This window comes from Hetaerina americana, unplaced genomic scaffold (genome assembly GCF_022747635.1).
Source record: "Hetaerina americana unplaced genomic scaffold, ioHetAmer1.1.p SCAF_4, whole genome shotgun sequence".
Taxonomy (NCBI): Eukaryota; Metazoa; Arthropoda; class Insecta; order Odonata; family Calopterygidae; genus Hetaerina; species Hetaerina americana.
This window is the reverse complement of record NW_027286985.1, coordinates 65,596,229-65,612,994: the sequence shown is the minus strand read 5'-3', so window position 1 is coordinate 65,612,994 and position 16,766 is coordinate 65,596,229. Positions and strand designations below refer to the sequence as shown.

Genomic DNA, 16,766 nt, shown 5'->3' with positions numbered 1-16,766 from the left:
ACCAAACCTCTACCGTTTGACTAATAACATTTATGATATATTTCCCTCAAGTTTTATAACCCGTAGATGCAATAGGATCGCAATCTCACTTCTCGTGGAGGAGTTTCCTTCGGGACTTCATCTTGCTTCTAAGTTTACCATTGCGCAGTATTGGAGAGGAAAACATCAAAATGTTCTGTGGCGTGCTATTCTAACCTTATTTTCCTCTATTAAACCCTCGTTTGTTAGAAACAATTAAAAAATTAAGATGTAAATGCGACCAAAAAAACTTCCCAAGTTTAAAATTCATTCTCGCAATCTCCAAGTGTGCATCTGCCATTTAATCTTTCAGCTTTCATCTTCACTGCAGTTAAAATGTGCACATTATATTCTTTTAAACTATACTTTCCAACATTTTAATTTTTCGATGGCTTAAACTTGCGGTGAGTGGAAAGTTCGGACACTCTTTCGCTCAAATTAAGTCGCTTTCCCCCGTATGTTCATTCCGAGAGGCCTCCCGTTAAAAATAAAGAGAGTTTTTCAATAAATAGTTTTATTATGTACAAGATGCAACAAAAAAATAACGATTAAAAAATTAGTTGATTCTCTCGTGATACATGTCTCGTGAAATTCAAATGACCACTGATGCATGAGTATGAAACTATATTATATCAAGGAGAAAGTGACTTATGAGACTTCTTCTCTATGGGCTGCGAATCGGCGCGATACATTCATAAAAGGTTCACCCGAGGTCATGCAGATTCCAGAACGGCGACGGGCTGGAATCCAGAGAGGTCGGGTAATGGCTGAGAAGGGCGAAATTCAGCCTCCTTTGAACTGTCTGACTTCCTGTTATGGCCGTCAGGTGGCGGGAGGTACCCGTTCCCCGGAGTCGGTGGCCCGGCTGGAGGTCCGTATCCTGGCCCCGGAGGAGACGGAGGGTTTGTAGGGGGCAGGTACGAATTTACGGGTCCAGCCGCAGGTGCTGAGTAGTCCGGCGCCAAGTATACGGTGCCCTGATGAGGTTTGCTGAAGTCCGGCGGCCCGTAACCGTTCCCTGGAGTCGGTTCCGGGGCCCCGTAACCATTCCCTGGGGTCGGTGAAGGGGGCCCGTAACCATTCCCAGGTGTCGGTCCTGGTGGACCGTAACCGTTCCCAGGAGTTGGTTCCGGGGGCCCGTAAGCATTTCCTGGGGTCGGTGCAGGGGGGCCGTAACCGTTCCCTGGAGTCGGTTCCGGGGGCCCGTAACCATTCCCTGGGGTCGGTGCAGGGGGGCCGTAACCATTCCCAGGTGTCGGTCCTGGTGGACCGTAACCGTTCCCTGGAGTCGGTCCTGGCGGGCCGTACCCGTTCCCTGGGGTCGGTCCCGGCGGGCCATAACCGTTCCCTGGTGTCGGTTCAGGCGGGCCGTAACCGTTCCCTGGTGTCGGTCCCGGAGGCCCGTAACCGTTCCCTGTAGGACTCGGGTCTGGCGGCAGGTAGCCTCCATTGCCTCCGTTGCCTCCGTTTCCTCCGTTGCCTCCGTAGTCTCCGTTGCCTCCGTAGTCTCCGTAGCCTCCGTAGCCTCCGTTGCCTCCGTTACCTCCGTTGCCTCCGTTGCCTCCGTTACCTCCGTTGCCTCCATGGCTGAAGTCAGGAGCGTGGTAGCCGTTGTTTCCATTGTCGGGGTACTTGTATGTGTCACCTGAGTCCGGAGCCAAATAATCCGGTCCCGGTTGGGCATCGCCCCCCGAAGCGAAATCTCCGGAGGCCGGCTGCATAGAGGTCAGGTCTACGCCGTCCGCACCGTTCTTCTTAGGGTGGGGTTTGGCGATGGTCACCCACTCCTGGATCCATACTGGATCATAGACCTTCTTCCATATGGGCTTCCAAATCTTGGCTTCTTTCCATTCCTTGATCCACCTTGGCTTCCACACCATTTTCTTCTTCCACATGCCATGCGGTCGTTCTTTGGGTGTCTCCGGAGTATCCTGTTTAAAACTATTCTTGCAAAGAGGGAAAAGTGTGAATTAGGTCTATTATTTTTATGTTGGGCCAATTTACAACCATTGATACAGATATGCGCAAAACACTTTCATTGTAAAAATGCACGGCCCAATTTCATACGCAAATATTTTTTTCATCAGAGAATATTGACAACGAATTCAATAAATTATTATCAGAGTTTATAAGCCAAATTATGCAAATAATTGTTTACAAGTGTTCTAAATATATTCCTCCTTAAGCAGATTCTATTAATCTTTCAAAAATGTACTAATTGGAATTCATTATTAAAATAATAACATAAGTGTCTTCGAGTTTAATGGATTAAAAATTAATCTTTACGGAAAGCAAAAGAGATAATAGCTTACAACCATGTCCATAACCACATCAAGTTTTTTTTCCTGTTGTTCCTATTTATCAGGAGAAAATTTGCCTATTCCCAAACGTTGGTGCTTTCATTCTTGCAATTTGCTGTTTAATTGTTGATTAATATTGTTTTCGGTTCAGTCTGAATTAAGGAATTTAAGAAGGTATGCGTGAATGATCGTATTGCTCTTAAAATGTTTGCACCACCAAAGCAAGAGTTTATTTAAGAACGCATGCAAATGTTATAATTTATATTTCATTCCAAGATAAACCATTATATTCGTCCTCACACAGAACTGAAGCACGTAATAAACATATGCTTAGCTATAGGAATTTCCCCATTTTAACTCCAGTATTTGTAATATTTACGGCACCCCATAGTTTAACCTCATTCCATTAATCCGTCGAAATGATCAAAATTTTCATATTATTTTACCGAACATTATGCGCTATGTGCACTCTTAGAGCATTCAAATTATTTTGGAAAAAATAGAGGAAATTTGGAGCATACTTTCCGATTGAAAAATAATGAATTTAAATATCATAGGTAATTTTTTTTTTTTAAGTTGTGAAAATTTTTCCTTATATCCAGTGAATTTTCCTCTGAATTTCTTAGCTTCTATCTCCTCTATGTAATTTGCTGTTTTTTGTTAATTTTAACAATTTTGGCACCTTTTTACATGGCAAGAACATTCTCCCGTCCTTTCAAGTCAATGAGTCAAAGCCATGAGTCAAGCAAAATGCAACCTTTTAAAAACTTACCATTTTTTTATTTATTGCCATTGACATGAAAAAGGAATAATTCTGAATGTAAATTTAGCCTGGAAAAGCTGAATATTTTTCCATGAATACATTACGTCAAACATTTAACTTTTAAAATAAATTATTATCAATTATTCAGATGATTCTATGATGCACTATTTAGATCAGTAAATGAGATTATGATCATATTAAGGTAACACAAGTCGTAAAACTAGCCGAAATTGTTAATTTGTATTATTTCTACCCTTAATTAATTGCTTTTTCTTCCTTTTTACAAAAAAAATAAAATTGTATAAATAAACTTAAATAAAGGATTGAAATTTGTGTTTAAAATTAGTATTCCAGGCTCAAGTGAACTTCATCATTATGTTTGATTGAAGCAATAATTGATTTTCTAAATTACACGTTTGAATAAAAAACAATCATTTAGCTAGGCAATGAGAATATCGGATAGCCATCTTGTTTTTCACGCTTTCAACCAAATAAAACAAATCCAAATCCCTGAGCCTATCAGTTTTACCTCATGCAAGTAAACGAGTAACCTTTGCGTTTAAATGTCATCTTTCAAAGTTAATATTTTCAATATCTGAATGCAGTAATCGTAATCTGATACCTCAAACCCGGATAGCTCATTTAAAGTATGCACATTTGCTCAGAAATTTAATTATTGCATTTTCTCAAGAAATTATGGGAATGTAACAGTCACTTTGGGATAATTGGAAAGGTCTGCGAAAAAAACGTGTTTTAACGTAGAGATTCAAAGGATTTTCATATTTCGTCTGATACAATTCTGAATGAAAACCAAGAGCTCACCAATTTACACGTTTGTCATCTACATTTTTTGAAAGTGATCCCACTTAAAGGGCGTGGCATATCAGTTGAATAAATTCATTCAATTAATAAGATACTTGAAATGAAAAACAGTGTTCGACAAAAACTTTGGATTTCAGATATGCTTTGCGTATCTTATCTCTATAAAAACTCAGTAATTAACCCTAAGGTTGGTTTGGTAGGTGGTGGTAGAGTTCACCCAGTACTAAGCCATATACGGCGTGTGATATTCACACATCAAGGTAGGGGGGCCAATTCCTTTCCCTGTGCCGGTTATGGTTTCTCAGGAAGATTTGGTACCCGAAAAATCACATAGCTTGGGTGGAGCTGCAGGTGCCCAGAGAGGCTCGCCCGGGAATCATGGTGACTTATTGTTTTCAACATGTAAACGCTTGAAATATAATCGTATTCATTTTAGTCGAAACACTTATTGTACACGGTTGAAAAAGTTGTCTAGCAACAAATGGACTTGTAAAAGATAAATGGCACATATCCAAGAACTTGTTCGCCCTAAATCATTTAAGGAGACTGGTTATAGGTTGCGAAAATTTGTAATTTATGTCACGTCATTCGCGAAAGAAATCGAAATACAATAATGGATAATAATATTTTGTTAACAGCTTCCAGTTTTTCTGAAATTATCTGCTATTTTTTTTACCCTGAAGTGATTCATGCGGCCATGAAAAAGATATTCCTTGGATCCAAACATTTTCGTGCGTCAGTCACTTACTTCATTGGGTTAATTGTTGCCTCCCAATCATTTTGTTACTCACATGTGTTTGGTGAGGAAGAAGGTGGCATCGCAGACGCTCAGCGCCGCCACTAGCACCCCGAGGACAATCTGCAAAGGAGAGAGGAATCCGAGATGACGCGTTAGCGGTAACTAATGCCACGGCACGAACCACGAAACAACAGAACCACGGAATGAAACCGTTTTACGCGTCTGTACCAAGAGTCTCATCGTCGTGTTCCTCCTTGTCCACTTGATTGTTTCCACTTGGCTGTCTATATCCTCGCCTCTGCTTGTCCGACACTGATGAGAAAAAGTCGAGGCCAAGGTCTTTTTATACGACAATACTTTCGAGGGGGAGTGGGGATCGAATAAATGAGGTATCGTTTTGGTCATCCGCCACCTCGGGTGGTCGTGTTTGTGGATAACTCGCGGGTTCCGCGGCGCAAAGTTACTTTCTCGTTGTCTTGATTCCGAATTCGTCCTGTGTCTCCGACCTAGACCCTCGACCGGACGAGGGAGGAAGGGTGAGCAGTCGAACGGTAGTTGGAGTGAGGAAAAAAAATGAATAAAGCTCTAAGCGTACCCTTGGCAAAAGGTCCTGTTGCGGAGATTCCTTTATGCTCTCCCCAGTTGGCCTGCTTTGGGCGGGAGGGGTGCGGGTTGGGGGAATTCCTTGTCGAACGATCGATATTGGGAGTCGGATCGCAAAGCTCGGCGAAAGGGAATTTCCCCTCGGTCGGCTGGCTCGCCTGCAGTCGCCCGTGGAATTCGAATCGAGGCGCGCTCGAAAAACTTAAATGGGAGAAAATTCTCGTTCGAGCGATTAGAATTGACTCCCTATGTGTGCTTGCCCCGTGGGTGAAAAGGACGTCATGTCTATTCATGAGTGCTGTTCTCGATCCCCGGTGACTGGGTTTGGCATCCTAAGCCACCCTGAAAGCGATGGTCAAGAATCCGTGCCATTGGCTATGGACATGCTATTTCGCTTTCATGCATAGTTGGCAGCCCTAACCGATATATAATTCATTTTATTTCCCTGCGGAGGTCATTATTTTATTTTTCATGAACTTTTAAACGAACGACATGAAATTCGCATAGCGAAAAACTTCTCTTGAAAAACAAAAGACGCCCTTGGAATTGAGTGCAGATATGCTGTGATTTGATGTTTTTAACTAATAGCGGGAGAATTTTAATTTCTCAGCCGGCTATAAAAAAATATTCCAGGTCACGTAAAGGATTCTGTCATTTGTACCAGTGTAGAATGTAATTAAAAACATCATGCAGATCATGTAAAATATTCCCGAATTTTTTCCAGAATTGTAAAGTTTTATTGAAAACATAATCGTGCAAAAAACACACTATTATTTGCAATAGTGTCAAATTTAATGTGCAAAAAAGTCCGTGCACAGATTTTACAGCACCAGAAGAGGCTGCTTCTATTGCCAATAAGCCTTCATAGAGTGAGGTGAGCGTTAAGAGCTCGCAAAAGCGAATTTTGTCACCATCATTAATAATTATGTTTCAGAAGCTCGTTTACACAATTTTAAATAGCTCTTAATTTTTCATTAAAACGTAATGTCAAATTTGAAATTTAAACTCAAGGCCTATATGTTATTCAGCAAGCGCGCTTTGCATAAAGACTCGCAGTACTCTAAACCCCAAAGTATTTTTCACTCTCCTTTCTCATTGCACATCATTCATCATCATCGCACTTTTTAGTAAGCTACTTTCCAATAAATTACGAATACAAAGCCTTTATGATGGCATGGGCATACTGTTATTCATGAACCCATTTATTGCACATAAAATTGTATTTGGTCGACCTCTTTCGGCATTAAATCGTTCCATATCAAATTATATTTAGTGTTTTATTAACCCCATTTTATCTACGGTACATATAGGCTGGCGATGTGAAAATCCGTGTTTTTCAAACAGCTGCAAATAATTATGCCGAGTTTTAGGAGTATCTGAAAGGTTGGGCCATACATCTAGTAGCTAATCAAGCGGGTAAATCATAGGTAAAAGTTTCCCGTCTCGCTAATAATGAACTATACATTAGTAACCACACCAAGTAACACGAAACCCATTAGTTAAGACATTAAATAACAATCAAGCCAATAGATACCATTAATATTTTTTATCGATTTAAAAATTGTTGAAATAATATACTTGGAGTGTTCTATTTTGCTCACTCATGGATCACTGATTTTTCTTTGTTTTTTCAACCGTTTACGGCTGTTAGGGTAACATATATGCACTGTGGGTCATTTGTGTCTTTCGAATGTTAGTCCCTAAATCATGATGTAAATTAATGTACCCACACATCAAAATTTCAGTGAAGAGTATCGTTCTTTATTTCATAATACCAGTACTTTCCTTTTTTTAACGTCACTCCGACGACAAAATTATACTATTTTGAAAATATCATGTGCCCACAGTCACACATCATACTATTCTCACCTCTTAGCATAAAATGTCAGATGAAACTCCCTTCTTCCATCTGCTCATTAATAATTTCGTCCTCGTCTCCCCACAAAATTCGAGGTATACAAGCGAATTCAGATGTCCAAACACTTTCCCTGAGTGATATGGCGACCACGTCCCGCATCAAGCCCGTGCTACTAGTAAGAGAATGCGGTTTTGGGTTGAGGTCTGCGGTAAATATTTTTCCCAATCGGAGAAAGTAATGTGGTCAGTAAGATAGAAAGCTTTAACATCCTCGTAAAACTATATCTGCTTTAGACGCAATCGACGTCGATGGGAATCTCGGAAAATAGATATGAATCTGAATCCGGGGGGAAAAAGGGTCGAGCAACGTTACAGACACATTGGTCACGTCCTTTTAACAAATTCTCCTTGGACCATGGCAGTGGAGGAAGGAATCGATGAAGGGGAGAGGTGAATGAAATTTATACGTTTATAAGGGCCGATGTGAAAGAGAATAAAGTTAGCTGGTTTGGTGAGGAATAAATAAAGTGAGTTGAACAGAAATTAAGAAATGGTTTATTCGTTTCAACCTCAGTATGCGACGCAGTACGTTATCCCCTTCAGTCACGAAACCCTTGATTAAACGCCTTACCAAAAATGCATATTAAATTTTAAAAGCCAGGTAAACTTTCAAAATGAAGTACAAAGATTAACTGTAAAGGTAAATAATCTTAAAACAAAACATTAATGTCTTCTCTTGCCAATATCCAATATTTTACCATCTTTAGAAGGTTAGCACACATTTTAACATATTTTATTTCTTAAATTTTTTATTGATTTAAATTTACTTATAATTCTTTAATATTTTTATTTTTCTCGAAGATAGTACCCTGAAATATCACGCTAGTGGGGGGGATTACACACCAGACTAATTCTAACCCAAAATCCCTCCTATCGCGGTCGGACAACGTTATTCTGATCCCTAATCGTTTGTGGGAAAAATGACATCTTAAATCTATCTGTTCTAATTTAAAGCTTTAAACATATGCAGGTATCGTATTGAGAAGGAACTTATATTAACAAATAATTAACCAGTGTGTTGAAACCATGATCGGTGTAATAAATTAGGCGTGAAAATTAGCATGGTTTTTCTCATAATTGGAAGAAAATACTTTTACCGAGTGAATCAACGGGTAATTTATTATACAACTCGGGTTGAACGCTAAATAAGGATATCCGCATCAATTGGATAACAACACAAAAAACTTCCTCGCGTTCAGAGGTCTTAGTGGAAAAGCATCGAAATGTTACCTCATAAGTTACGGTTTACGTTAAACTCACCATTTGAGTACCAAATTCGTCTTCACCAACGGAAATATGGACGCGTTTCATAAGTGACTGAACTAATTTCTCAGAAAAGTCAATAAAAGATGAACTCGCAAAATATACATAAATCTTATGTTCTTATTACCTGCAACTTCCTGAAATCTCTGCATTTCTCTATTTTTGCAAGCAATTTAATTTACATTTTGATATACGGTATAAGTCATTGTTATCTTATTGCGTACGTCACTGGCAAAAAATGAAAGACCAAACCGAGGCTTGGTTGGATTTCCTCAGTAATCCGGTTCGACCTTTACATTCTGAGGATGAGTTATTGTTTACTCCCCCCCGCATCAAGACAAGCCTTCCAAGAGCAATATTGTGGTTCGCTATCAAATGCTTGCCGTGACATTTAGCTTGGGTCACTCAGTGAGGTGGAACTCATTCTTTTGGGGACTCTCAGTCGTTAAATTTTATGCTTACGAGGATCCTGAATCTAATCAATATTAATGATGACCTTTTTTATCGTCTAATTCGAACATTTAACCAAACCTTTATATTGTTATTGGAAGCTTACATTGACGTGGGTTCGGCTGCCCTAACCTCCCCAGTGTAACTGTCCAACTCTTTTAAATTGCAAATTTCCTGCTATCCAATAGTCTTGCTTTGTCGAGATCCTCTGATCTCGACAAAGCAAGAGTATTTTCTGTGTCAATTTGATTGCATCAATTACAGTAATTTTCACCATAGACTCACCATGGATTACAACAAACTTATTATCATGTTTTCTGACCTTGCCAAATGTACATGCATATATATAAACGGATAATATTTATGCATGTGTAGATATAAAGGATAGAAGCACTTTTAAGGACGAACACAAGGTTAGTGTGGAAGGTGGAAGGGTGCGGATTCCATGCAGAAAAAAATATTCATTTACTAGGACATTTACTATATATATATATATATATATATATATATATATATATATATATATATATATATATATATATTTATATATATATATATATATATACACGTATATATAAAAAAACCATAAACAGTAATCAACCCGAAGGTCGGTTTGGTAGGTGATTGTAGAGTTCACCCAGTGCTAAGTCCTATGCGGCGTGTGAAATTCACACATCAGGGTAGGGGGGCCAGCTCCTTTCCCTGCGTTGATTATGGTTTCCCAGGAAGATCTGGTTCCCGAAAAACCACATAGCTTGGGTGGAGCTGGAGGTGTCCGGAGACTCGCCCGGGAATCGACCCTGGGACCCTCAATAGTTCAACACTCTACCTCCTGGACTACCGCGACCCACCTTCGTGTGTGTGTATATATATATATATATATATATATATATATATATATATATATATATATATATATATATATACACGTATATATACACACATATATACACAAATATATATACACACATATATATACACACATATATATACATATATATATATATATATATATATTTATAATCATAGTAGAAGAGAAACTTGAAGGGAATATTCCTCGATGAAGACCAAGAGTCAAGGATATCATTAGTTCTTTAAATGTATCTACTTAATACAAGAGCCAATTCTTAATCCTTATAACTTATCCCATACATGCCAGATTATATAAGTCATCTCTCAATTAGTTAAATAATTTTTGGGCAATATCACTCAATTGCATATAGCTCTTCTTAGTATAATTTGTTGGTATTTCATAACTATACATCTTTTGACTTTGCACTTTTTTTTGTATTTATCAGCTCACAACCATGCGAAGTAAAGAAACGTACAAAGCTAATTCTGAAGTACATCATAACATTTTGTTCAATATATTTTCCATAACGTCGGTGTTTAATTTCGCAGGGACAGATAAGTTGATTTTAAAAGGAATTTTAAATAACGTAGAATGAAATCATTTGGTGAACAATGAAGCCGGTATTTTCACGGTAAAGTTAGACATTTTCCAGCAATGAATTCAGTTGATATGAATTTTTATTTATTTTATAACATGTTATCTTTATTGGATTTCAGTGGTCACAGGCGTAATCATATAATACTAAGAATCTTTCTTGAGTGGTTCAACTTAAAATGAGCATTCTATAATGTATCACTCTTTTTCTTACTTTTTCTTTTTCTCTCTCAAAATCTCTAAATATGGCACATTTTTTATTCCCATCATCAATATTTTATCAAGGTGGTCATATTGATAGTTTAAAATAGCCCAATTGACTTTAATATTGCATGCCTTCATATTTAGCATGCGTTTACGTAATCATATGACAACAAAGATCAAAATCGAGATACAAAAAAGTATAAATATCTGATTAGCTATTTTAATAGGCATAATCCATTACCGAAGAAATTATTCAGGCACCCTGTAGCGAAATCTACCCAACATGCGCTCAATAAAAATCGTTGCTATCGGAATTTTCCGTCAATATAGATCGCAAATTTTGAAATTGGTAATTTCTCGATGGGTGCAAGAGTCCTGTACAGCGTGGATGATATTTTAAACTTCTTTTAAAGAGGCCTTTTAAAACTTTTTCTGACACCTTGTTATCTGCATTGGGTTTTAATGTAGTACACCTGCTCGTTTATATGGGTACCTGCTAGTCGTGCCTTTAAAATTATCACTCATGTTTCAGATAAATGTTAACTGAGGAGGACTGTAGAATCACCTGAATTGAGTGAAACGAGTCAAACGACACGTTCTCCATGGTTGCCGGTGCAACTTTAAAATGATATATATCTGCCTTCACCGTCCCGGCGGAGGTCTGAATGTGGATCAGTGACACCCAGTCGTCGTGTCTCCTGGCTCGTGCACGTACTTTTCCTTTCTCAGAAGGTGCCCCTCTGACCCAATGAGAGGTTGCACAATCAGTGCAAGCACGAAGCTCTTATGCACTCCAAATGAATTCGAAGGACTGGGCAGCCACTTCTCAAACGTTCCTTGGATGGTCTCATGACGCGTGGCTGGTTGCCTTCGCCATTGATCCTCTCGCCAGCACAGAATTTCGACCGTCTGACGCAAAGATTTAAGATGTCATATTTAAAATGTTAAGTTTTATTCGTCCCAATCCATCAATCAATTATGGTGTGTATTTTCTACATTCGACTCGGTAGTCCAGTAGGTAGAGCTCTTGGCTACCGAATTGAGGTACGAAGCCAGGTAATGCTTCTGGACACCCTCGGCTTCGTTTAAGCGGAGTGATTTTTCGGATAATAGATATTCCTGGGAAACTAGAGGCTGCCCAGGAAATAAGGAACTAGATCCCCTGAGTTTGGATTTCACAGCCAATGCAATGCATAGTAATCATCCCAAAGGGTAGTTTACTTGTTGAGGGGTAGAGCTCACTTAGTACTACGTGAGCTCTACCCCTCAACAAGTAAACTAACCTTTGGGATGATTACTATGATTGGGTATTTTCATCGTTCAGTAGTTATTCATACCCCTTTATCCGGCGGGTCAAGAGTATGCTATTTTTTTCGCAACTTAATTTTTTGTGCCCCATTTTCGGCATTCCTTTGTCCCTGTACACATTTCAGGAGTGCGTATCCTCTGTTAGTGTACCGCAGTATTGGTTTTACCACATTCCTAGAATTAATCTTTTCATTAATCAGAATCATTATGAGAAATCGTGGCAGCATAGCGAGTAGACCAACACTGATCTTAGAACCCAGGTCTAAATATTCAATTACTCGGATAACCCTCAAATTTAGCTGGACTGCGTGAATTTTGGGTAACCATATCTTTTCCCGAAGAACCGCAGGCGACATGGGGAAAGTACCTACGCCCATGTCCTGAGTGCGTTACTTTCACCCATTCTATGACACCTTACGAAAGAGGGTGAGCTTTACTTGGTCGTCCTTAAATAATATAAAGTAAAGTTCAGTTTTTCCTTCTTATATAATTATAGATTCGCCCTTTAATATCAAAAAGGTACCCTAGCCAATAACAAAAAAGAATAAAAGCGCTTTCAGGTTGAACGACAGCATTTTTCGCGATTAACGATCAATTCGATTACATGCTTACCCTGAAGAAGTACAATAGCATGAAGGAAAACTTTAAAATATTATTTATTTATTTAGTACCCTGTGAGCCACCACTAGGGTGTGTGGAAGGGGATGATAACACACCAGACTGCCTTTGATCCAAAATAGCTTTTCCTCCTACCGCGATCGGATGAACGTTATTTTATTCTGATCCCTTATTGTTCGTGGAAAAAAAATCATCTTAAATCTGTCAGTTCCACACTTAATTTCTTGAATTTTACTGGCATTATCGCTCCTGCCGTAATACAATGGGGCTAATAACGCACTTTAAACATCATTGCTAAGGAGACATCCTTCCAATAAATGCTAGAGATAAAGAATACGTTTATAACATAAAATATGTTTATTTATCGAAGATGCTGCGTTTTACCGAGATATCCGTAATATTGAGGACACAGCAGCTTTATTAGATGATCTTAATGTTATACAACGCTGGTGTGACACTTGGCAATTAAACTTTAAAGAGTGCGTGGTAATGAATTTTTGGAAAAAGAAAACTTCCCTCTCGAACGCCTACAGCATCGGGAAGACCGAATTGGAATGTACAGACTCGATTTAATACTTTTCCCATTTCCCCTACACACATCCAAAAATCCCAATTTTTTGTTAACTTCTCCACATATTCCCAGTATATGTTTAGCCCAGGAGAGATCGTGGGTGAGGGTTACACCCTAGTATTTAACTGAGTCTACACTTTCCATTTCGGTATTCTCGATACACTAGGCGTTCGGAATTTTATTTTTCCCCATTAAGCTTTGCGCTATCTATCTTCACAACTTACGCGGTGAAACGCTTTGAATATTTTTTTGGCTCATTATTATTTCATAAGTTTTCGTAACAATCATTCAGACATCTCTCAAACGTAGAAATTATTTCCATACAACGTCTGTTCCATAAATACGCAAACTGAGGCGATAAAAACTTCATTTCACAAAATTTATTCTACATCGATTTTTTTCCCTTCAAATTACTCTCCATTCGTCGCTATGTACTTATTTCATCTTCTTTTCCACTGTTTAAAGCACCCTTGAAGTCTTCGGCAGTTAGGCTTTTTAGTTTTCTCGTCATTTCTTGCTTCATTGTGTCTACATCTTCCCAGTGATGTCCCCTCATCACAATTTTGCTTTTTGGGAATAGTAAAAAGTCGCGGGAGGCGAGGTCTGGCAAATGAGGAGGATGATCAAGGATTGTGATTGAATTTTTTGCTAGAAACTGGCATACAATTAATGCTGAATGTGCAGGCGCATTGTCATGGCGAAGGATCCATCCATCGCCTTGAGTCAAATTTGGTCGCACACGACGCACGCGATCTCTCAAACGCTTGAGAACGGTTAGATAGAACTCAGAATTTACTGTTGTCCTTCAGGAAGAAATTCATGATGAACAACACCTTCGACATCATAGAAAACAAGGAGCATGACTTTGGTTTTCGATGGGCTTTTTCTTGATTTTTTGGTTTGATTTAATCCGCTTGAGAACGGATGTTTTCTTCAGAGTTTTATCACCATAAATAGCAGTTAACATTTCAGTGATTTTTTTATATCTTTTACCGCACTTCACCAAAAACTTGATGCTGATTCGTTGCTCCGTGATTTTGTCAATTTCCATTTTTGACAAACAGTAAAAATAGGGACATCAAGGAAACTAACATAACTGGCACCATACGCACAGCTCGACGATCCGCCAAGCACGTACGGCTCTTTGGGTCTCAGGCAACTAGCGCCGCTAGTGGACGGGGCTATAGTCCGCGTTCTAGCCGCCAGATTGCACCAGTTTGCGTATTTATTGCATAGACCTCATATATTTTCTTAAAGAGTGCTTTATTGGTACAAATTAATGGTGTAAATCGATCTGATCGCTGCTTTCCGTATATGAATGAAAGCCTCATTTTTCTCCTCCAGATACTCGTTTGAAGCACTGTATGTGATACAATTTGAACTTCAAGATTGATATCTCAGAACAAGAAAGTTTTTCTGAGGAATTAAACTTCCTATTTTCATTTCCCCTTACAGAAAGATTGGTGGATTTCAATTCGATACGAAATGCATTAAAAATCGAACCTTTAGCTTTTTATTGGCAGAACCGGACCAATGTCCACACATTTCCAGTGGCGCTAAAAATTTCCCCTTATCGGTCTCCCCGACTTTAGTTAAATGCTACTTTTATTTTAAAAGACTCAATGTCACCTGTTCGGATTATTTATGAATTTGACCTCGGCATTGATAGATCTACATGTATGTTACTGTGAACACTGAAATTTAATGAATTTCGATAATCGTCCGGTGAATCATTACATTCACGCTGGTGCATGTGCGAATTTACCAGCAATCAATACAATTTTATCGAAATCGGAAATCTGCCAATGAATTCACCGCGAGGAGTGGGTAATGCTGTATTACGCAAGTCCCAACAGAAAGCATTGCTATTTAATGCAAATTAATTGGATTTAATTTAATGTTATTGCTTAATTTTTAGTAGTGTTGAATTCACTTTCTAGTGTTGAATTCACTTTCTATGAATCACTTTTAGTTACCTTAGGTTAAATAGGAAAGTATCTCGTTCTGAAATAGTAGGTGAAGAAAGATAACGTGTTGGTACTTTCTCCGGGAGCCAATTTCCAATCCTCTTACTCCTTCAAGATGTATCGTACATACTGTTTTTGTATCCTCCAGTATTGAACCGGATTTTCAACGTATGATGAATTTATCTGTTACATCACTTTACTGCGCTACGTCAATGTTATACTTTGGTCTTATGGCAGGGGTGTCATGGACCATATCCTTCATCATGTAAATTCAAGGGAATGTGATATGCTCGTAATAGGATTTTCAGTTAATAATTACGATCTCCGATGTGATCACGAATTCAGCGAGAGAAGAAAAGTTCCCAAAGGTGCCCGCGCCAATGTCTATTTTCCTCATTTTATTCGCGTGGTTTGTTCTACCGACGTAATTGTGAGGCCTTCATAATTCCCTCTGCGTCGTAAATTAACCCTAGTATCTGTAACATGACCTGTCTTTCTAAAAGTCTCGCTTTTCGTCATAATTTTCAATAAATCTTAGTGATGTTCTTTAAATTCAATTTAATACCCTAACCAATTATAGACCGAAATAACACTGGTGAGATAATAGGAATCAATAATGACAAAATACATATCTCTGGTGATGTGGGTAAGGAAAATTTGGTCCACTTTTAAATGAATGTTTTACTTAAATTATATGTGATCGCTAAGTCTCATTTTCGTCACTAGTCCTGCAAATCCTATTACTGGAGAATAGTGCTTTGTTGCGAAGGGTTTCCAAAACTATAAGTATCTGGGGACTATCATATCATATAAAGACGATAATGATGAATATATTAAACATATAATTTGGAAATGGAAAAGTACGTATTATTCAATAATTGCACTCTATATTTTACAATATAGAATATAGGGTGCAATATAGAACAGTAACTTCACAAAATAGGTGTCAAAAAAGAATTAACCTTAAAAGTAACTACAAATATTGAAGTCGTAAATTAATTTTTTCTGATGCTTCTTTTAATGTTGTTATCCCCAGAATAACAACCAATAATGAATGAATACATTTCAGTTCCAAAACTTTTTTCAGAAAGAATTTCCAAGTTGCAAGAATTAACAAAGCTTATATTTCAACTAAAAAATAACTTCATTTAATTCACTGTCAGGTGAGCACAATTCATGTGGGCAGCTGGTGCCTGCATATCAAGCCAAGGTATGAGTATATGTGCCCAAGAATGGTTATTGATTGATTAATAGAAAAAAGTGGGTGATAATGGAGAATAAGAGTGGAAAATATCATGAAAATGAATTGAACTTTTGAAGGAGCAGATATGATAAGGAAATAATGGGCAAAATAAGAATTGACGGTATTAGCACATTGGAGTTAATATAATTACGTACATGCACTAGACTCTGTAGAAGATAAGATACTGTAATGTGTGGAGTGTGCAATGAGTGGCAGGGATTTATAAGAAATCAATTGATCAAACAGAGGTGGAAGTTTAGACGAAGGAAAAGATGCATAGTGTAGTCACACTCGCAAAAGAACATATAATATATAGCAAGGACTTACGCTTACCCAGTAAATTGAGTGCGGGGCTACTGACCGTAGGGCACGGATTCAATTCCAGGTGATGCCTATCGACCCCCTTAGCTCTAATCAAGCTGTGTCATTTTTGGAGTACCAGAACTTCCTGGGTATTTGTCGGTGAGACAGGGGAAGGAACATGTATACACGTACCATGACTCGCACGCTGTAGAGCTTCGTATTGAGTGAGC

At 38.4% G+C, this 16,766-nt stretch overlaps 1 protein-coding gene across 1 annotated transcript; it reads right to left on the bottom strand.

Annotated features, from left to right (window-relative positions):
* Positions 1 to 731: 731 nt before the first annotated feature.
* On the bottom strand, positions 732 to 1,913 carry LOC139692467 (cuticle collagen 2-like). Its single transcript, XM_071590683.1, has one exon. It carries the CDS (start codon positions 1,911 to 1,913, stop codon positions 732 to 734), a length of 1,182 nt encoding a protein of 393 aa, XP_071446784.1.
* Between the last annotated feature and the right edge of the window lie 14,853 nt (positions 1,914 to 16,766).